Here is a 22,145-nt window from a genome sequence, read left to right on the forward strand (position 1 = left end):
AATATGTAAAACTTTTGAAGCTGTACACGTAAGACTTGAACATTTTAGTGTTTGTATATTTTAGCTTAATAATGATAATAACGATAATAATAAACTTACATTCCCAACGACTCCATTTGCCTGCTTTTGTTTCTGTTGCTTTGACTGTGGTAATAGCACAGGTGTAGGTTTTTTTTTTAAAGGTTTCTTTTTTTTTGATTTAGCAGTTTTCTTGGGTCCTTTACTCTTCTGTTGCCATCCTCCTTTTGTCCTGTTCTTGTTAGTTTCACCCTGCTGTGAATCATAACACGTCACACTCGTAAGTTATAGCAACAGATTCAATTGAAGGTTGTAGTAATTTTTAGGTAGAAATAGCTAAACTGAATTACTCTCCCAGAGCAATATAAGTCAATTGGAAAAGTAAATAAAATATTTCTTTCACTAGGAAAAATAGGTTCGGAAACCCAAGTTTTTACCCCATCTTCTGCTGGCTGTTCCTCTGCAGCACAGATGGACTGCTCCTTTTCAAATACTTCCTGGGGGGCGGCAAGAAGAGAAATACAAAATCTGTCAACCTATATTTATCTTTCAGACAAACAAAGCAATCTTTCAAACTGCATTTTTATTAAGTATTTTTAACTGGCTACAATTGAGGAAGAAGGAGACGTTTAGCAATTACTAGCTGATGAATGTGTGCCTATGCAGGTAGATACCTTCTGAAGTATCTCACATCTGTCTTGAACAAGTTTTGAAAAGTACAGTCTACTCAAGTTTACAAACACAGTAAGGATACATACAGTAAAAATATTTGTTTAAAATTTCACTTTTATTCTTAGCAAGCAAACGTTGAGTATTTTAATGTTATGAGAATATATACTATTTTCTGCATTAAAACCTTGACAATATGTCAATGTGATGTGCGAAATAACAAAAACAAAAAAACCCTTGAGACTAGTATTAGTTTATTCACTACTGTCAGTGATACTGCTTATTGGACCTGAGACCTGAGACTAAGAACTGAATCATCACAGGTGGAGCATGGTGGCTCATGCCTATAATCTCAGCACTTTGGGAGGCCAAGGCAGGAGGATCGCTTGACCCCAAGAGTTTGAGACTAACATGGGCAACAGAGCGAGACCCCATATCTATTTTAAAAAAAAATCACCATGAAAATCTACATATCCTAAAGCTATATCCACCAACCATACAATCCATTTAGAATCAGTACAGAACCAGTAAATTTAGGATTTAAGTCCCAGTAAGCATCTATACTAGAAGATGACATGCAGGCTGTGTTTAATAAACTCCCTAGAATTATTAAAGCTAACAAGTAAAAACAGTTATAATTTTTAGGCTCTATACAATAAAAACAGCCTAATTCAGGAGTCAACTCTGAACAGTCCACACCACTTGCCTTTTTTTTTTTAAAAAAAGACAGTGGTCTTGTTATGTTGCCCAGGCTGGTCTTGAACTCCTGAGCTCAAAGGATCCTCCCACCTCAGCCTCCCAAGTAGCTGTGCCACTGTGCCTGCCCTGCCACCTGCTTTTTAAAACAAAGCTTTACTGGAACATGACCACACCCATCTGTAAGTTCAGCAGTTGCTACAAACACTGTATGACTTATAAAACCTAAAATATTTACTATCTGGACGTTTAAAGAAAAAGGTTGCCACTCCCTAGTCTAATTATATCATAACTTCCTCCTTTCACTTATTAGCTGGGTTCTGATACTTGATTACTCCAAGATACAGTTCATACAAGAATGGGAAGATAAAAACAATTCTTTTCTTTACTCCAGGGCAGTTCCATTCCATTCTTTTTTCTACCAATTACTCCAGAAATGTCAATAGTTCAAGACCAAATTTTTGCTCATTTTTCAGGCTGGGAAGTCCAAAGGATATGGGTAGTCTAGATTTGGATTCTAAACCCAATTTTAGCATTGGTTTCAGTTCCTCTTCTCCCAGGAAGCAGCTCTCTCACCTAGAGTCCACGACAAATGCTTCCTTATCACTTGCTATAATAAAACCAACATCTTTGATTCAATATATTCTACTACAAAACATGATTTTCAGGCCAGGCTTGGTGGCTCACACCTGTAATCCCAGCACTTTGGGAGGCTGAAATGGTAGTATCACTTGAGGTCAGGAGTTCAAGACCAACCTGGCCAACACAGTGAGACCTCCATCTCTCTAAGAAAAAAATATATATATGTTTTTCCTACCAGCAATTTTAGGCATGGGATATAAATGTGGCATGTATTTCTTGCAGATGCTCAAAAACCTCAGAGAAAGAAGCTAAAATCTACCACTAGTTGAATAAATTGAGTCAAAATACTACAGTCTCTACCAGTTGACTCACGAGAAAATATAAATAATAGAAACTGAAAGCCAGGCATGGTGGCTCATGCCTGTAATCCCAGCACTTTGTGAGGCCAAGGCAGGAGGATCCTTTGAACCCAGGAGTTTGAGATCAGCTGGGCAGCCTACAGAGACCCGCACCTCTATTAAAAGAAAAAAAAAAAAATTAGGCCAGGCATGGTGGCTCATGCCTGTAATCCCAGCACTTTGTGAGGCCAAGGCAGGAAGATCCTTTGAACCCAGGAGTTTGAGATCAGCTGGGCAGCCTACAGAGACCCGCATCTCTATTAAAAAAAAAAAAAAAAAAAATTAGACCAGGCATGGTGGCTCATGCCTGTAATCCCAGCACTTTGGGAGGCTGAGGGGTACATATCACTTGAGGACAGGCATTCGAGACCAGCCTGGGCAACATGGAGAAACCCCATTTCTACTAAAAATACAAAAAATTGGCTGGACATGGTGGTGCACACCTGTGGTCCCAGCTACTCAGGAGGCTGAGGTGGGAGAATCATTTGAGCCTAGGAGGCGGACGTTACAGTGAGCCGAGACTGCACCACTGCACTCAAGCCTAGGTAACACAGTGAGACCGTGTCTCAACAAAAAATAAAATAGGCTGGGCGCAGTTGCTCATGCCTGCAACCCCAGCACGTTGGGAGACCAAGGTGGGTGGATCACTTGAGGTCAGGATTTCAGGACCAGCCTGGCCAACACGGTGAAACCCCATCTCTACTAAAAATACAAAAATTAGCCAGGCGTGGTGGCATGTGCCTGTAATTCCAGCTACTAGAGAGAGACTGAGGCAGAAGAATCACTTGAACCTGGGAGGCAGAGGTTGCAGTGAGCCAAGATTGCACCACTGCATTCCAGCCTGGGTGACAGAGCTAGCTAGACTCCATCTCAAAAAAACGATGAAGGAAATATATGCAAAATGATTGGACTGGATTTAACAAAAAAGCATGAGACAAGTACCAATCTACATTTAAGTGCATATATGTACGTATGCACTATAAAGATCCAGATGGTAAATATGAGCGTGGAGAAAGACAGAAGACGACACACAACAAGATTATGCATTCTGATCATTTGAGGCTGACAAGGGGTTTTCCTAAAGAAAATGAGAGAGACGGGCTGAGTGCGGTAGCTCACGCCTGTAATCCCAGAATTTTGGGAGGCCGAGGCAGGTGGATCACCTGAGTTGAGGAGTTCAAGACCAGCCTGGTCAACATGGTGAAACCCCATGTCTACTAAAAACACAAAAATTAGCCAGGTGTGGTGGCGTGTGCCTGTAATCCCAGCTACTCGGGAGGCTGAGGCAGGAGAATCACTTGAACCCAGGAGATGGAGGTTGCAGCGAGCCAAGATCACGCCATTGCACTCCAGTCTGGGAAACAAGGGTGAAACTCCGTCAAAAAAGAAAAAAAAAAGAAGGAAGGGAGGGAAGGAGAGAAGGAGGGAAGGAGGGAGGGAGGGAGGGGGGAGGGAGGGAAGGAAGGAAGGAAATGGGAGAGAGAAGGGATCCATGACAAAAACATCATTTAGCTCTACAGGTATACATACATTAGGCTACATACAGGGATGAGCCTCAAAACGAATCATCTCGAAGTGGTGGGATTTTAGGTAGTTTTAATTTGTTCCTATACTTTTCTGCATTGTTTAAATTTTTTCCAGACAACATAAATGTTTCACATTATCAGGAAAAAAAATGTTATTTTTATTGTAATTCTTAAGATTTTGAAATGAAAAATAAAAGTCAATTCTCTATAGAACTGACTAAAAAGGAATAGGTGATGAAATTCTCATCAGTAACAACTTCTGTATAGCACTTCACAGCTCAAGAACTATACCCACATTACTTTGTTATGATTATGTTTTATAGAGAATTAAACTATCACACAAAGGATTATTTTCCAGGTTTTTTTAGTGTATGTGAAAACTGTCTCATGAAAATTAATTTAAAATTTCAAAAGAGTTAACAGAATTTGCAAAATTAGATCTTGGTATTACAACAGTTTTGACTTTGACAATGAGGGAAATAAATATAAAAGCCTTGACACACAACTCTTAAAGCATAAAAATACAGATAGACTACTTACAGCCATTGTTTGCCTTGTCAACTTAACCAACACTGTAACTAAGGATCCTACTGTGATGTTGTTGCTATCTTCATCATCTAACACTGTTAAGATGGAAGAAAAAAAACAGCAAAAAATAAAAATCAAGTTCTATGTTAATGCAAACAGCAAAACTTAGCTTACCCAAATTAGTTTGGCACTTTAGTATTTCAAGCACATTATATTTTAAATTTGTTAAAAAAATAACTGATTGACTACTCTGTATAAGGCTCTCCAGTAGATGCTTTTAACAATTAATTCATTTAATCCTTAAAATAGCTCTACAAAGTATTTCCACTTTCAGAAACTAAGGTTTAGCCAGGCTTGGTGGCTCATGCCTGTAATCCCATCACTTTGGGAGGCCAAGGTAGGCGGATGGCATGAGCTCAGGAATTCGAGACCAGCAGGGCAACATGACAAAACCCTGTCTCTACAAAAAATACAAAAATTAGCCAGGCGTGATGGTGCCCGCCTGTAGTCTCAGCTAGTCGGGAGGCTGAGGTGGAGGATAGCTTGAACCTGGGAGCCGGAGGTTGCAGTGAGCCCAGATCGTACCACTGCACTTCAGGGCAAGAGTGAGACCCCATCTCAAAAAAAAAAAAAAGAAACTGAGGTTCAGAAATAAAGTAAAATACCCAAACCCACACAACACCTGCATTCGCACACTAAGCTTCAAACCCAGGTTTCTGAAAACACAGTATAATGTGAGACCTACCATAACACAGTTCTCTCACAGTGACATAAAAATAGGGTTCTGTCACCCTATTAAACTGTGCAAACCTTACATTCACAAGATTTTACCTGTATGATCAATGTCTGTCTGAAAAAAATAATGAAAGCTAGTATTCCTAACCACACTAAAGAGACTTATTTTTTTAAAGGCAAGAACAAATATATCCTCTTTACACTAAAAAGCACTTTTGAAAAAGTATTTTTTCAATAAATGGTACTAAATACGTGTTTTTGCAATTAATTTTTAAAACCATATTTCCCACACATACCCCCAAAAACTCTACTATAAAGTTAATAAAACAAAATAAATAAAAATAAAATAACTCAAATATACCTTCCATTCAAATGTGATCATTAATTCATTTTTTCTACAGATTTTATATGTAAGATAGTTCTTCTTACATGTTTTTACCTACAGTTTTAAGTTTGTTATGTTTACTTTTCATACTGGTCTGGCATTTACTAACATACCATCAGTTGAAAAGAATGGCCTCCAATAATCTGCAATTGCTATCTCCATTACCCGCTACAAGGTGCAGCAGCTGGGTATCAACATAGGGTATGGTATCCCTTCTTCACCCTGGAAGTCTCCATTATCAAAAATCAAATCTGGGCCACATATTAATCTACAGTTTTCATTTTGCACAGCTGTATGTGCACAAGCAGGTCATGTGAAATAACTACATGAATGCTGACCTGCTGTTTGGTGCTTTAAAGTGAAGAAAAGGACTACAGGAGATTCTATTACAGATTCTAGCAAGGTAGGGAAGGAGATCCACCATCTCCAGCATTATTATCATGCAGATGCCCCTTTCCTGCTTCTATATTTCTTCTACTCCTCCTTCACCAACTATAGCACTATTATTACATAATTAGGCAGCACTGTAAAAATATAAATAAACTGTCTATCCAAGATGCCATGGAGTGGATCCATGGTAATATTTGTCAGTGAGGCTGAACACTCTTAAATTTCTACTTTCTATAAGAAAATCTCTTCTAATATTCATTTTTCTAAGAAGCATGTACTTTTGGCCAGGCATGGTGGCTCACGCCTATAATCCCAGCACTCTGGGAGGCTGAGGTGGGTGAATCACCTGAGGCTGGGAGTTCAAGACCAGCCTGGCCAACATGGTGAAACTCCGTCTCTACTAAAAATACAAAAATTAGCTGGGCATGGTAGTGGCACACGCCTGTAATCCCAGCTACCTGGGAGGGCTGAGGCAGGAGAATCACTTGAACCTAGAGGTGGAGGTTGCAGTAAGCCAAGATAGTGCCACTGCACTTCAGCCTGGGCAACAGAGCAAGATTGTCTCAAAAAAAAAAAAAAAGAAAGAAAAGAAAAGGGTATACTTTTAACAGTTCTTAATATCACAAAGTATCTCTAAGTCCCAAAATTTTTATTTGGACAGTTTTATTAAATCAGCACAGTCCTAAATACAGCTTTTAAATTAGTATTTTTAAAGTCTGAAAACTCATGGCCCCACAAGGCAACCCCAACTCCTCACCAAAGCAAACCAAGTTTTCACAACACATATGCTACACTCCAGCCAAACTGAAACCAGACTGCACTGTTTGCCTTCCTTTCCCAAACATGCCAATCTTTGGGAGCCATTCACCTCTCCTCAATTCCTATTAGAATACAAGCTCAATAAGCAGAGGCTATGTCTTACCACTGCTTCCCCAGCACCTAGAGGAGTGCACAGCATTCAATATTTGCTGTATAAATAAATGGTACAATGTCTGTGTCATTCACATTAACACTTAGCATATGTTATCTTGGTGTGTGTGTGTGTTTTTTTTTAATTTTATAAAGACAGGGTCTCACTATGTTGCCCAGGCTGGTCTCGAACTCCTGGGTTCAAGTGATCCCCCTGCCTTGGCCTCCCAAAGTGTTGGGATTAAAGGCATGACACCACTGGGCCCAGCCCTTGTCTTATTTTTAAGCCTATTGCTTCAACTAGACAATAAGCTCTCTTTAAAGACACAAACCAGGCGCGGTGGCTCACACCTATAATCACAGCACTGCAGGAGGCCAAGGCAGGTGGAGCAGTTGAGCCCAGAAGCTCGTGACCAGCCTGGGCAACATGGTGAAACGCTGTCTCTACTAAAAATACAAAAAATAAAATTAGCCAGGTATGGTAGTGTGCACCTGTAGTCCCAGCTACTCAGGAGGCTGAGGTAGAAGGATTGCTTGAGCCCGGGAGGCAGAGGATGCAGTGAGCCAAAATCGCACCACTGCACTCCAGCCTGGACGACAGAGTGAGACCCTGTCTCAAAAATTATTTATAAATAAATAAAATAAAGACAGAAACCATTATTAATATATCCCTGTATTCTTGGTAACTAAAAGAATGTTCTCATAATAGTAACTTAGCAAATGTTAAAGCTCAGACCACCACCACAATGAAAGAATGGAGCAGATAGTCTCTAATTCTCTCAGTATTCTAAGACCATTCAGATATTGAAATAGAAACACAGGGCAATTATATAGGTAGAAAAATAGCCTTTATTTTTTTCCCTCAAAGAAAATATAGAGGTAGGGCAAGAAAAACACATGAAATGTGGCATAAAACACAGTAATTTTCAACATTTAATTAACATAAATAAGTTGGGTTTTAAAATTTTAATTTTAGAACTAGGCAGCTATTTCTTTCATACTAATAATATACTTCAAATATCTCATTCTTTTATTATGCCTGGAAGTCTTCATCATTCTTTGGAAAGTTAAGAAATTGCTAAAAGTTGAACTACAGAACAGAGTGCTCAGACTTCATCCCATTATGAGGATAATAAAAGTAGGACTCTATCAGTGTTCTCAAACTATTAGGTATAAATCATTTTCCAACATAGTAAATCTGACAGGTAAACTACAGTTCTGCAAAGTCTAATAACAAGTTACGTTATTAAGTACAGTGTTTTGAGAATCCTGAGTCAAATAAATGAGAACCAATCTATCAAAAGGGAAGCAATGTTCAACAGAGAAACCTCCCACTTACCCTGTGATTTTATATCCATGGTCACATATGGAAAACTCCCAAGGACAGCCATAACCTCTTCATATTTTTCATCTTCGAGGAAGTGCAGTAGAGTGTGACGATCTGATTCTTTTAAACTCACCAAATCCTGGATAGTTTTAATTTTATACTGAATAAAAAAAAAGAAAGAAAATACATAATTCCCTAACTCACAAAGCTTTTCATAAAAAGAAAATTACTTACATGTTAACCACAACAAAATCCAGCAACTTTTAGAAAAGTGTTGATTAATGTGCATTTCAAAGCACAAAATAACGATATGGCATTTCATGACCTTTTTCTCCAAGAAAATTTAAATTAAGAATTTTTAAATTATAAAGTTAATACAGGCTTATTTTTTTAAATTAGAAAAAATAAAGTTGGAGGGAAAAAATAAGAATCTTGACTCAACCAAGAACTTTGTCAATTGATGTCCTCAGTTTATTTTCAATTTTAATAACAAAAACCTTTAATTAGCAATTAATAGGTTTAATATTAACAAACCTTTAATAATAAACGTTTACTTTTACCTAATAAAAGTAAAAATAAACCTCAATAAAGACGCACCTTCAAAGTTTTACTACGCAATATTCTCATTTTTGTCATTCTTAAAATATAGCTGTTACTACAGTAATATCCATCTTGGCAAAATGGTTACTTAGGAGCGTGTTCTTTAATTTTCCAGGTGTTTGGTGCTAGTTATTTTTCACTTTCAAAGACACAGATTAGATCATGAGGCATGTAAAATCTCTGCTTTTAGATTCTGAAGTTTTTAATTATGACTTAACATACAATCAAATTTATAAGGGGAACATGAGTACTTAAAAGGACAGAGAACTCTGATACAAATTTCCAACATGCATTTATTAATTCTACATTAATATACTATCAAATCCAATGTCTATTCTCCGCTAGCTTTATCTATCATATACAAAATAATGTTTAAAATCTCCTACTAGAATTGTAACTTCAGTTTCTTATATTTCCTCAAGTTTTTCATTTACACAAATTTTTGTTATATCTTAAGATTCATTATCATGTTTATACTATAGATTATATATTCTAAATAAGAACTGTCTTTATTTGATTTATTAAATGTTTTTGTTGTTCATGCTTAACCAGTAAACAATTGCCCAACCTTAAGCCAAGAATAAAATGACTGTAAAGTAGACAGTACATTTATTTTTGGTAACATAATATAAGGAACTAACTGTTGACTTTTTAAATGCACCAACCCCCAAAATAGTAAAACTACTTACAGTAGTAAAATACTATAAAACACAGCTACCTAGTCAAGAAAATGTTAACAGAACCACCTGAGAGAAAGTTTTAGAGTATTTAAGACATTCTAAATCTAAAAAATGCATAGTAACCATTTCCAGAAAACTTTTATTCATGTTACCTTTAAGTGACAGGACAAACTGCTGAAAACTGACTTTAAAGTAGCAAAGAATTACCTTCTTATGATTAGAAACCCGTCTAAGATTGTCCTCTTCAATATGAGGGAGCTGCAGAAGGGGAGACTTAAATTGCTGAAGTCCCTGAACGGCCATCTGAGAAAGCTTCATGCAGTTTTCTAGGGATGCCAAAGTTGGAGCACGAAACTCCCTTTCTTAGAAAGAACAGGAAAAAAAGAAACAGGGCTGGACTTTTTACATGTTCAGGAGTATACAATTCATCACAAAAACAAAATTCACACTAAATCCATAACACCTCAAATTTGAGGATCATAATAAGATTTTCCTTTAAAAGTTACCAGAGAAGAAACTAAAAATATACAAACTCGATCTAATGAACATTTTCCAGCAACAACCATTGATTTAAAAGAAAAATTATTTGCCTCACCTCAAATAATAGTAAATTATCAGACATTATCAGTATCACCAACATATGACACCATGACAAGAACCAACATCACCCGTAACAACAAACCATAACCACTATCCTTTTTTAAGGGCATTCCTTTCCATTACTGACCACAAATCCCCTCATTCTTTTCCTTCCATACCAAAAAAAAAAAAATGGCTAGGTGCCTGTAGGCATGTGGCTCATGACTGTAATCCCAGGGCTTTGGGAAGCTGAAGTGGGAGGATTGCTTAAAGCCAGGAGTTGGAAACCAGACCAGTCTGGGCAACAAAGTGAGATCCCACCTCTACACAAAATGTAAAGTTAGCTCTGTGCTGTGGTATGCACCTGTAGTTCCAGCTACTCGGAGAGCTAAGGTAGAAGGACTGCTCGAGCCCAGGAGTTTGAGGCTGCAGTGAGCTATGATTACCCTACTGGACTCCAGCCCTGGTAGATGCTGTCTATAATTAATTAACAAAAATTACATGACATATGAATCACTTTTATATCAGTTAAAGATTTCAAATTCACTGTTAGAAAAAATAATGACCTAACTCAAAAATTATTCAAAGAAAGAGAAATTTTAAATCTTTGCAAACAATTGAACAATAAAATAATTAAATTATCACGCCTGTAATCACAGCACTTTGGGAGGCTGAGGCAGGTGGATCACAAGGTCAGGAGTTTGAGACCAGCCTGACCAACCTGATGAAACCCCGTCTCTACTAAAAATACAAAAATTAGCCAGGCGTGGTGGCATGCGCCTGTAATGCCAGCTACTCAGGAGGCTGAGGCAGGAGAATCACTTGACCCTGGGAGGCCGAGGTTGCAGTGAGCCAAGATCGCGCCACTGCACTCCAGCCTAGGCGACAGAGTGAGACTCTGTCTCCAAAAAAAAAAAACAAGAATTAAAATCAAAAACACAGTGACCAGCGCTTTGGGAGGCTGAGGCAGGTGGATCACGAGGTCAGGAGATGGAGACCATCCTGGCCAACATGGTAAAACCCTGTCTCTACCAAAAATACAAAAATTAGCCAGGTGTGGTGGTACGCGCCTGTAATCCCAGCTACTCAGGAGGCTGAGGCAGGAGAATCGCTTGAACCCAGGAGGCAGAGGTTGCAGAGAGCCAAGATTTTGTCACTGCACTCCAGCCTGGGTGACAAAGCAAGACTCCATCTCAAAAAAAAAGAACAAAAAAAACCCACAGTGAGCTGTGATATAGACTTTAAATAATAGAAAATATAGGAAAGAAATATGAAAAGACATGAGTAAAATTGAAGAAGCTCACTGAACTGGCAGACAGAAGTCTGAGTACCCATAAATCCTAAAATATGAAGTATAATCTGCATATGCTTGCAAGAAAAAGTATAACATAATTAACTATATTTCCTCCTCACCTTCACGGTTCCGGGCCATTACTATTAGTTGGCAGATTACATTAACCATTTCTTGAAGTAGGGCAGGACACTTTTTTAGCATGAATTGCTGATCTGCAAAACAATAAAAAACCTGAAACAGATCATTTTAATTTTACAGTTAAAGCATCTTTATCACTGTGGCCCAAAACTAATATTAAAGTTATGCCACAAATATTTCACATGATCTCAGAATTTTACAGATTGAATGGAAGAGTTTCTCCTCAGTATCACTATGTCAAAAATCAGCCATAAAACCCTAGCCCAGATTAGACGTTTCAAAGACAAATTTTTAATATCATAATGTTAGGCTTAATAAACCAACTCCCAGCTGGGCATGGTGGCTCACGCCTATAATCCCAGCACTTTGGGAGGCTGAGGCAGGCAGATCAACTAAATATGTCAAAATAAATATGTCAACTAAATACAGGGGGAGAGATAAGAGACGTAGAAGAGAAGAAGAGGGCAACTTACAGAAAGAGAAAGACTCTTTCATTTATACTGCATATAATAGTTAACTATTAAGACCACATTAACCTATGGATTTGATACTCAACAATGATTTGTTTCCTGCTTCTTACAGGTAAGTAAAAATGGAGATGCTTATGTATCTGTACAGAACATTAGCAACAGAATTACTAGTTAATTCAGTATTTCAAAGCGACTCCAATGATACTGCCTAAATAGTGCTCCTTCATTCCACCATAAGCATCCTGTCCTATCACCAATTACTAAGCGTCACATGGCCTTGTTTTTAGAAGCATTTAACTGCATTACTGCCTTAAAGAAGGTGGGGGATGGTAGGATATCATTCAAAAAGAACATTTATTTCCTAGAGGTAGTAACTGTCTTTTAAAACTTTAATTGAAATAATGTCGGTGAAAAAGAGATAATTAATGACATCCCTGGAAACACTGTTGTCTCAATCAACTACTTTTCTTTTAAGCAGAATACATGGCTTCAAGTACTTATGAAGCTTTAAATAACTATAAAACAGACATTATTGGTAACCACTGTCGGAGGAAGCTTGTAGATGGTGAGGTGAGAGGTGTTGGTTGTTGTGAAATCCATTTTGCTCCCTCCAAAAACTTACAAAGTCCTTTAAAAAAATTATTAGGAACTTTTGTATGATCTGCAATTAACTAAACATTTCTTATACAGAGCATTCTCTCACCTTGAAGCACTAAATTTTAACACTTGCCAAAACGTCTGACTTACTTAGATCTTCAAACCATTTGTTAAGTAATTATGTAGCATATACATTTCTTTTTTTAAAAAGTCCTTGAGCAATTATTTGGCCAAAAAAGAACAGCAACAAAACACACTGCACCACCATGCTATGGTTTGGGTCTGTGTCCCCACCCAAATCTCATGTTGAATGGTAATCCCCAATGCTGGAGGTGGGGCCTGGTGGGAGGTGATTGGATCGGGGGGTGGAGTTCTCCCTTTGGTGCTGTTCTCGAGATACAGTTCTCACAAGACCTGGTTGTTTAAAAACGTGTGGCATCTCCCCCATCTCTCTCTTCCTCCTGCTCTGGCCATGTGAAGACGCTTGCTCTGCCTTTGCCTGCTCTGGCTTTGCCTTCTGCCATGAATAAAAGTTTCCTGAGGCCTCCCCAGCCATGCTTCCTGTACAGCCATCAGAACAATGAGCCAATTAAACCTCTTTTGTTTATATATTACCCAGCCTCAGGTATTTCTTTAGAGCAATGCGAGAACAAACTAATACACACCATTAAGTCTAATTGAATCTGCTGCTTTCATCCCACTAAACCTCTGTAGATACCAGAATCACAAATACCTTCTTCAAGGGTCTCAGGAATTTTCATTCTAGCAAGATGAGACAATAAAAGAACTCTGGCCTTCAGGCTATATGGGCAGGTAAGTGGAGGCTCATTCTTCTTTAAATTAATGCTGCCAATTTCTCTGATTAGCTAGAATAAATAAAATAATTATTCAAAAACACGCTTTTTTAAAAAAAAGTATTCACTTTAATACTTAACTGCTCATCGGGGGATTTGGGAAATTAGCCTAACCTGTGGTATTAGAATATTATCCGTTGGTCTGCTTGTGGCATCTTTATTATACTGAGGATCAAATTCAGAAGCTCCAGCCAAAACCATGATAAGACCTAACAAAACAAAAGAAATATGAAGGTAAATAAATATGCTCATTCATTAATTCCCCCTCCTGAGATACTTAATTCACTTGAAAGTGAAGCACTTTTCTAAACATGCACAATGCTACAAATTATCTGAACTCCACTGACAAGTTATTTATTTCTTCCATAAAAAGTAACATCTCGCTTTTTAAAATGTACACAGTATCAACCACCACAACTGAACAGAAGTATAGATCAAATAAAGCACACCAAAGCAACTGGAGGCATTAAAATCACTGAAAGTTCCACAGAAACTTTCTATAGAACATCAGTATTCTGTGTGGTATTAATAATTCACGTGAAAAAAGGGGGCCCTATGATTAAATAAAGCTGAAAATAATGTAAACAAGAGTTAAAGGTTTCTTTACTATATGACTTCTCAAGGCCTTTTGTAAACCTAATATGCATTATAATTTTCCAAAAAAATTTTATTATGGAACCCAAGAGGATTTTGTGGAAATACACATGATTAAAACCCTCAGGCCGGTGGTGACTCACACCTGTAATCCCAGCACTTTGGGAGGCTGAGGCAGGCAAATCACAAGATCAGGAATTTGAGACCAGCCAGTTTGAGACCAAGCTGGCCAAAATGGTGAAACCCCATCTCTACTAAAAATACAAAAATTAGCCAGGCATAGTGGTGCACGCCTGTAATCCCAGCTACTCGGGAGGCTGAGGCAGGAGAATTGCTTGCACCCAGGAGGCAGACGTTGTGGTGAGCTGAGATTGCGCCATTGTACTCTAGCCTGGGAGACGAGAGAAACTTTGCCTCAGAGAAAAAAAAAATCCATGTAATGTACTCACAAAAGGCAGGATAGTATAGAAGTTAAGTGCACAGACCTTGGTATTTTGTCACTTCCTAGCTAAATGACCTAAGACAATATTCTTCATGTCTGTGTATCTCAGCTTCTTCATATGTGCCTGACACACAGCAAGCACAGTACTTGTGTGAGCTATTACTATTACTACCCTCAAATGTTTACTTAATAATAACTGTTCCTAAAACAGCTAAAATAACCTAGAATGTGTAAAGAAATCCACCAGCTAAACAATGCTTCTCTGACAAAGCTGTGTAAGGATACCACCCTCAGAAAAGAAACAGAAATCAAAATGATTGAGGCAAAAAGCACACTTAAAATTATAAACATGAAACATTTTCATAAGGGAGTAAGTTTCTGTATTAACATTTCAATCCAGCTTTAGGAAGAGTAATATTTTCGATAAGGCAAAGTAGTATTAACTCATTCAGAAATGTAAAATCTGTTCACACACAGTCATATATAACCATGAGAAGTCTCTCTCATTACTAAGAAAATTAGTAAAATTGCCAAATCCAAAATGCAGAAAAGTCCATTTTGGTCCCGGAAACACAATTCAAAACTTACATTCTTTTATTTTATTTTTTTTTAAAGAGGGATGGAGGAGCAGCTATGATTTTTGCAGCGCCATCATTCTGAAAGGTAACACTCTATCTCCCAAGGATAAACTGCAAAGTTTGCTTTATATAATCAAAGAAAGTGAAAATAGTATTTTTTTTCTTAAATTTTTAAATAAGAACTGGGAATGAAATACTCTAGCACTAGTTTTCTTTCAACACACCTAAGACTTTTTATTTTTACTACAATTAATACAGTATAACATAATGGTTTAAGGCTCAAGAACCAGACTGCCTGGGTTCAATCCTGGATATCACTTACTGTGTATCCTTGAGAGTGTTACTTTTCGGTGCCTCAGTTTCCTCATCTATAAGATGTACTGTAAAACAGCACTCACTTACGAGAACACAGCAAAAATTAAATGAGTCAAGACACATACAGTAACTAGCAGTGTCTGGCATACAACAAATAATAAATGTTAGCTAGAATTACAAAATTTGCACGCATAAGGATTATGGTAAAATTTCTGATGAAATATATGAGTAAATGTGAATAATGAAAATATAAATTAAGAAATGTGATAAAGGGTGCTGGCATTTTTCTCTAGCTTTAATTATATAAATTAACTATTTATAAAACTGTACAATAGAATCTCAACAGTATAGAGTTAAGGAATATATATCAACCCCACATAAGTAAGTCACAAAACAATGTGATTAATAGCAAAGTTACTTAAAGTTTACTTACGTTTCATATCCATATTTCGGGTTTTATAAACAAAGTATGTATAAATCTGTGTTGTGCGTATTAGAATCTGGTCTCCACTATAGCGTATTGAGCGATACCACCAAGAGCCCTAAAACACAAATAAAATTAAACAAGAAAGAAAGTATAAAAACTATGATAGGCTGGGCGAGATGGCTCATTCCTGTAATCCCAGCACTTTGGGAGGCTGAGGTGAGAGGACTGCTTGAGCCCAGGAGTTTGAGACCAGCCTGGGCAACATAGTGAGACCCTGTCTCTACAAACGAAAAAGAAAAATGCAAACATTAGCTGGGCATGGTGGCACATGCCTCTAGTCCCAGCTGCTCAGGAAGCTGAGGTGGGAAGATTGCTAGAGCCCAGGAGGTCAGGGCTGCGGTAGCCATGATCATACTACTGCACTCCATCCTAGGTGACAGAGGGAGACTCTGTCTCAAAAAAAAAAAAAGCAAAACAAAACCCTGAAAAATGTTAAGTTTGAGGCAGAATATGTTTATGGTCAAATCTTCTAAATATTCATAAAACAATAAAAATACCTGAGTCTTACAACAAGCACCTCTTTCTTGCATATTTCAAGTGATTTCTTTAGCAAATATTTATACTGTCTGAAGCCTAAACACTAAGTCACTGCATGTATATAATCAAAACATTTACCATTTTGGATAGAAATACCTTAAAGACCAAAAAGGGATAAAACTACCCACTGCTATAAGCACCAAGCTGGTTCTTGACACACAGCATGTCTTCAATAAATACTTGATAAACAAATGTAGGCATAATTTTACAAGTGACATGACACTTTCATTCATATTACTTAATATGATTGGATTCTTGCAACAATCCTTTGAAGAAAGCAAAACAAACAACTTAATTATTAGGCTCACTATGTGACTAAAAGGAATTCCAGGATCAGAAAGGACACAAGTCACAAAAGTAACAAATGGTAAAAATCAAATTGTATGGTATCTCCGTATTATAGTATTATACAGCTGTTTTTAAAAATGAGGCTTTTCTATATGTTGCATCCCCAATATATTAAGCAAAAAAACAGAATAATGCACACATACAGTAAAATCTCATTAAAGGTTTTTTTTAAAATGAATGTGTGTACATAAATTCATAGAAAAAGATTTGAAAGAAAAAACACCAAACTTCCCAATGATTCCTAAATAAATGAAGTTGAGGGTGGTAGTGCGGGAAGACTTTCATTTGAAACTTTAAATATATCTGTGTCAGCCAGGCATGGTGGTTCACACCTGTAAGCCTAGTACTTTGAGAGGCCAAGGCAGGATAATCGTTTGAGCCCAGGAGTTTAAGACCAGCCTGGGCAACGTGGCAAGACCCCATCTCTACAAAAAAATAAAAAAATTAGCAGGGCATGGTGGTACACACTTGTGGTCTTAGCTACTTGGGAGGCTGAGGTGGGAGGATTTGCTTGAACCCAGGAGGTAGAGGCTGCAGAAAGCCATGTTTGCACCACCTTACTATACAGCAAGACCTTGTCTCAAAAATAAATAAATAAATAACAAAAATAAAATTAAAATGGACAGTTTCCCTGTATTTAAAATATATATATACATATATGCATGTCATACATATATACATATATGCACGTCATACATATACACGTGTCACACACGTCACACACGTGACATACATATATGCACATGTCATACATATATACACGTGTCATACATTTATACACATCTGTCATGCATATGTACACATATACGTATGTCATACATATATACATACACACATATGTATACATATGTATATATGTATCTGTGTTAACTCAGTTGTAACTTTTGTGATTTTTGTTTTTTTCGAGACAGAGTCTCGCTCTGTCACCCAGGCTGGAGTGTAGTGGCACAATCTCGGCTCATTGCAACCTCTGCCTCCTGGGTTCGAACCAGCATGTCCGACTAATTTTGTATTTTTAGTAAAGACAGGGTTTCACCATGTTGGTCTCAAACTCCTGCCCTAAATTGATCTGCCCACCTCAGCCTCCCAATGTGCTGGGATTACAGGAGTGAGCCACCATGCCCGGTCAGTTGTGGGTAATTTTTGAATTGGGAGGATATACACATCATGCTCAAGTAATGTCACGTTTAGAAGACCATTAAAAGTATAGTTATATAATTTTTTTTTCAGTTGGAGTCTCACTCTGTGGCCCAGGCTGGAGTGCAGAGGTGGGGTCATGGCTCACCGCAACCTCAAACACCTAGGCTCAAGCGATCCTCCCACCTCAGCTTCAGTGGCAAGACTCTTAAATTCAAGGATCAATGGGTTATATTCTAACATACATTTAAAATGTTATAGGGAGACTCCAAAACATGTCAATCTCCTTTCCAAAAAAAACATTAACTTAAAAAGCTAAAACTTACCACAACAACTGGAAGGATAACCATAAATGCCAATCCATATACAAGTAAAACCTAGAATTGAAGAGAAAAAGAATTATGGCCTTCGTCAGGTAAATTAAAACAACATCCATGAATTTATTTTGAGGCTTACAATGGGGGAGCCACTATTAAAAGGATTCCTCATGTATTATCTTGTTTAATCCTTATTCTCAAACTCCAAGAGGAAGGTACCATTATTACCCTCCTTTTGTAGGTAGAAAACCTGCAGTACACATGGGTTACATAACTTGTCCTAGGACACAGCTAGCAAATTGCACAGCCAGGATTTGAACCCAAGTAGTTCAGCTCTAGAGCCTATGTTCATATCCACTATAATAAATTACCTTTTAATTTTTTATTTACTGACACAATACAGATTAACACCAGCAAAACAGTTTTGTAAATTACATTTCTCTTCCAGTCAGGCAGGTATTTATATATCCACAACCTCTCAGTAGTTAGTGCTCTGGCAACAAATGAGATAAGAAGCCCCTGGCCAAAGGTTCCTTTAGCTAAATATCAAGGAGTCACTTCATAATGCTGACTAGCAATTTTTACCTACTGATTTTTCTCCTATTACTTGATCCTAAATCTGGTAGTAACTTATTCCTTCTCGACTATTCCTACTAACCAGAAGCATGACAAACAAGCTTATGCAGCAACTGTATACCCCCTCAAGGTAACCAATTTTAATCTGCCAGAAAATAACTTAATAGCCATTTTCAAAACAAATTACAGACTATGTGGATTTTGTTTTTATTGCCTCAAAGACAGCCTTTAGACAATTATTTTCAAGAAAGTTGAAGTAGGAATGTAGCCCTGAGTAAGATAATTCTTGACATTTTAGGGTTGCAGTGATTGAAGTCTGATATCCTACCTCCTCCTGAAATACCATATGGAATATATACAATTTAATTTATTGTAAATTAAAATCAGGCATAGTGCTCATGCTTGTAATCCCAACATGGTGGGAGGCTGAGGCAGGCAGATAACTTGAGGTCAGGAGTTTGAGAGTTCGAGACCAGCCTGGCCAGCATGGCAAAACCCCATCTCTACTAAAAATGCAAAAATTAGCCAGGCATGGTGGTGGGTACCTGTAATCCCAGCTACTCAGAGGGGGCTGAGGCAGGAGAATCACTTGAACCCAGGAGGCAGAGGTTGCAGTGAGCCGAGATCACACCACTGCTCTCCTGCCTGGGCAATAGAGCAAGACTCTGTCTCAAATGAATGAATGAATGAATGAATGGCACACCAGTATTTTCTTTGTAATAGTTCTTGTATTACCAAGACAGATTGTACATAACAAAAATTTTGTCTAATACATCATAATGTATCTTATTTAAATGCACTCACCAGAATTGAATTTTTCTGGTCAACTATCCAAGCTGGCAGGGCAATTCCAAAGCTCGTGGCTGAAACAGAAAAAATACCAGTTTCTGAAGAATCTCTACTTTCAGTTTTAATAAATACATTAAATATATTTGGGATCTATAATATATCCCAGAACTCTCCCCCACAAAACAAAAACAAACTTTGAGAAAGATTATCTTATTAGTAGGCCCCCATTACACAAAAGTTCAGGGATATAGTTTATATCTGAAACTTCAAATTTTTCAAGGAAAAAGAAACCCTGTAAGTACAAATTCCTTCTCTCAAGAAAATATAAATTATTTTATATGTCCTGAGTTTACATAAACACTATGAACACGAGAAAATGTGAAGTCTGTAAAGAAAAATAAGATTTTTTCCTCCAAATTTTTATCAACTAGTAATTGGAAATGATAGTGATTATTCTTCTCTACGGATCAACTTAAATTATATCTTTCAAACTAGTCTTTAGAAAGAAAAATAAAGCAAAAATTAATGAGAGCTCAATTTATCTATGTTAAACTCCATGTGAGTATAAGTTTAGTAAGAAAATAATTTTATTCCTTTAATCTGGTTAACATTTTTATAATATATACCATATCACCAGTATTTTAAAATCATCATTTACCACACCTTGAGGCCCATCTGGATTTCCAAATTCTTCCCAATTTTTCCGGGACTCTTCATCAGTTAAACTAGCATCAAAAGAACAAAGTTGCAAAATTAGAAAGCCACATCTGAAAAACAAGTACTCATATAGACAAACTCCATTAGCCAACCAACTCATTTCTTAGAAGATACTGATTCCATGAATCAAGAAAAGTTTCTCTGAAATCAGGAGAAAGGGAAAGGGAGGAGCAAGAAATGCTGCATTAACAGAAAATGCTAACTATTGCGTCTTGATACTATTTCCTGGTTGGCCCATGGTTCTCAAGCTTAACCAGTTCTCATGTTCAACCAGATGGTTCTCAGTTCAACCAGATCAAACTTTAAAGGCAACTACATTTTCTAAGAAGGCAGGGAGAATTGTAGGGGATTTTTTTCCCCTTATACTCTCATATATTTTCCAAAATTTCTTCAATGAGCATGTTTATACATTAATAATGATAAATACACATTTTTTAAAAACATAAATTTAATTCATAATGGTAGCTTCCCCACAAAACAATAGCACCACATTCTGAAAGAAACAGATGACCACCCCATGTAAAACTCCATTGCTGTGGGTAAGGTAATTTGCACTGTGCTAAGATCATAATTTTCTCCTAAGCCAATTGCCAGAAGAACTAGGAAAATTTCTCCTAAACAGCAGCTTCCTAACCCAGGGAATGTGAAAGTTAAAGAGTAATTTTTAGATACCTAAAATGTAACCCCTGACTTTGACAATGGCTCAAGGTACAGAGTCAAGAATAACTTTATTCCAGTTCCCAGTGAAGATGTTAAAAAGCATTAAAATGAATTCCCAATTCCTTACAAAAATATACAATGTAGTTAAGGAATATAAGGCAGAAACCACCCCACCAACACACACGCTCAAAAATGACCAATAACATAATAAGGAAGACATTCTTGGAGACCAACTGGTAAAAGATCTTCCATATGGTCAAATCTAATTTTAACCGTACTTCTACTTCTCAAAACTTAAGAGGCAATGTAGTTTCTATTTAACAAAACTCCAATCTGAGATAGGCAATGCAGAAATACCTTTATAAAATAGCAAAAAGGACATTCATTAGTTTTCGATGACTTGAAAATATTTTTAAATTTATCAATTTAGTCATTTATGCAAACAGGTGCCTTGATGTCTTTAATCCTTATTTAATTGTAACTCCACTTACACTATTTGATGAAAGGCCACAGAAAAATACAGGAGCCAATAAAAAGCATTACTAGACAGGTTGCAAGTTAATAAGGAATAGTGCTAAGATTTTCTTTTCAAAATTGAGGGATGTTTCTCAAAAATTTTGTCCTAGATTCCCTGTACAACTGTCCACCCAACTCAGAGTTTTAGCTTGTTTCTTTCACTATTGTCTTCTAATTGGATCCTTCTGCCCAAAATAACCATCTCTGTCCCCTTCTGCCTTTGTGATTATGCAAAACAAACTGCTCTGTCCTCTATACAATACTCCCAGATTTTGCCAAATAAAGCATAGCTCACATCAGAGACACTCTGATTTTGCAACCTACACAGACCTATGAGTTACGATTACATTAACTCACTCATTAAACTGACTTCTACAACTGCTGTGTGATGGGAACCATGTTGAACATTCAATCTAATAAAATAAGTCAGCAACTTAAAGTCAGTTTAAGAAGCAAATGAATTTTTGTTACTTAGTATTTCAGTATAATACCACTTCTAAGAGTTAAAGTACTTAAAAGCTGCGTAATTTTAGTATAATTCACATTTAACAAGCTTAAACAAGATCAATGATGCTAACAGAATTTTTGAAAATTCAGTGAGTGTAGTGTCCTAAACATGATTATATCCCTTAACTTTTTTGGGGTAACAGAGGACGATTATAGATTCTCTTATGAATCTAAGGAAATCTATGACTCCTTTGCCCTGGGAAAAATGCACATTACAAAGACACATAAATTTTGTATACAATTTCAGGAA

General features: G+C 37.1%; 1 protein-coding gene across 1 annotated transcript in view; it reads right to left on the minus strand.

The window, feature by feature from the left end:
• Nucleotides 1-22,145, minus strand: part of SEC63 (SEC63 homolog, protein translocation regulator) — an 83,899-nt gene that overhangs the window by 22,642 nt on the left and 39,112 nt on the right. The window contains exons 5-16 of the mRNA XM_034962655.3: nt 20,159-20,220; nt 19,511-19,569; nt 18,140-18,190; nt 15,738-15,846; nt 13,490-13,584; nt 13,255-13,387; nt 11,436-11,528; nt 9,651-9,805; nt 8,176-8,323; nt 4,430-4,512; nt 456-515; nt 100-273 (exon numbers count right to left, since the gene is read on the minus strand). Coding sequence (XP_034818546.1) covers nt 100-273; nt 456-515; nt 4,430-4,512; nt 8,176-8,323; nt 9,651-9,805; nt 11,436-11,528; nt 13,255-13,387; nt 13,490-13,584; nt 15,738-15,846; nt 18,140-18,190; nt 19,511-19,569; nt 20,159-20,220 — 1,222 coding nt within the window. The remainder of the gene's footprint in view (nt 1-99; nt 274-455; nt 516-4,429; nt 4,513-8,175; nt 8,324-9,650; nt 9,806-11,435; nt 11,529-13,254; nt 13,388-13,489; nt 13,585-15,737; nt 15,847-18,139; nt 18,191-19,510; nt 19,570-20,158; nt 20,221-22,145) is intronic.

The sequence above is a fragment of the Pan paniscus genome, chromosome 5 (assembly GCF_029289425.2).
Source record: "Pan paniscus chromosome 5, NHGRI_mPanPan1-v2.0_pri, whole genome shotgun sequence".
Lineage (NCBI taxonomy): Eukaryota > Metazoa > Chordata > Mammalia > Primates > Hominidae > Pan > Pan paniscus.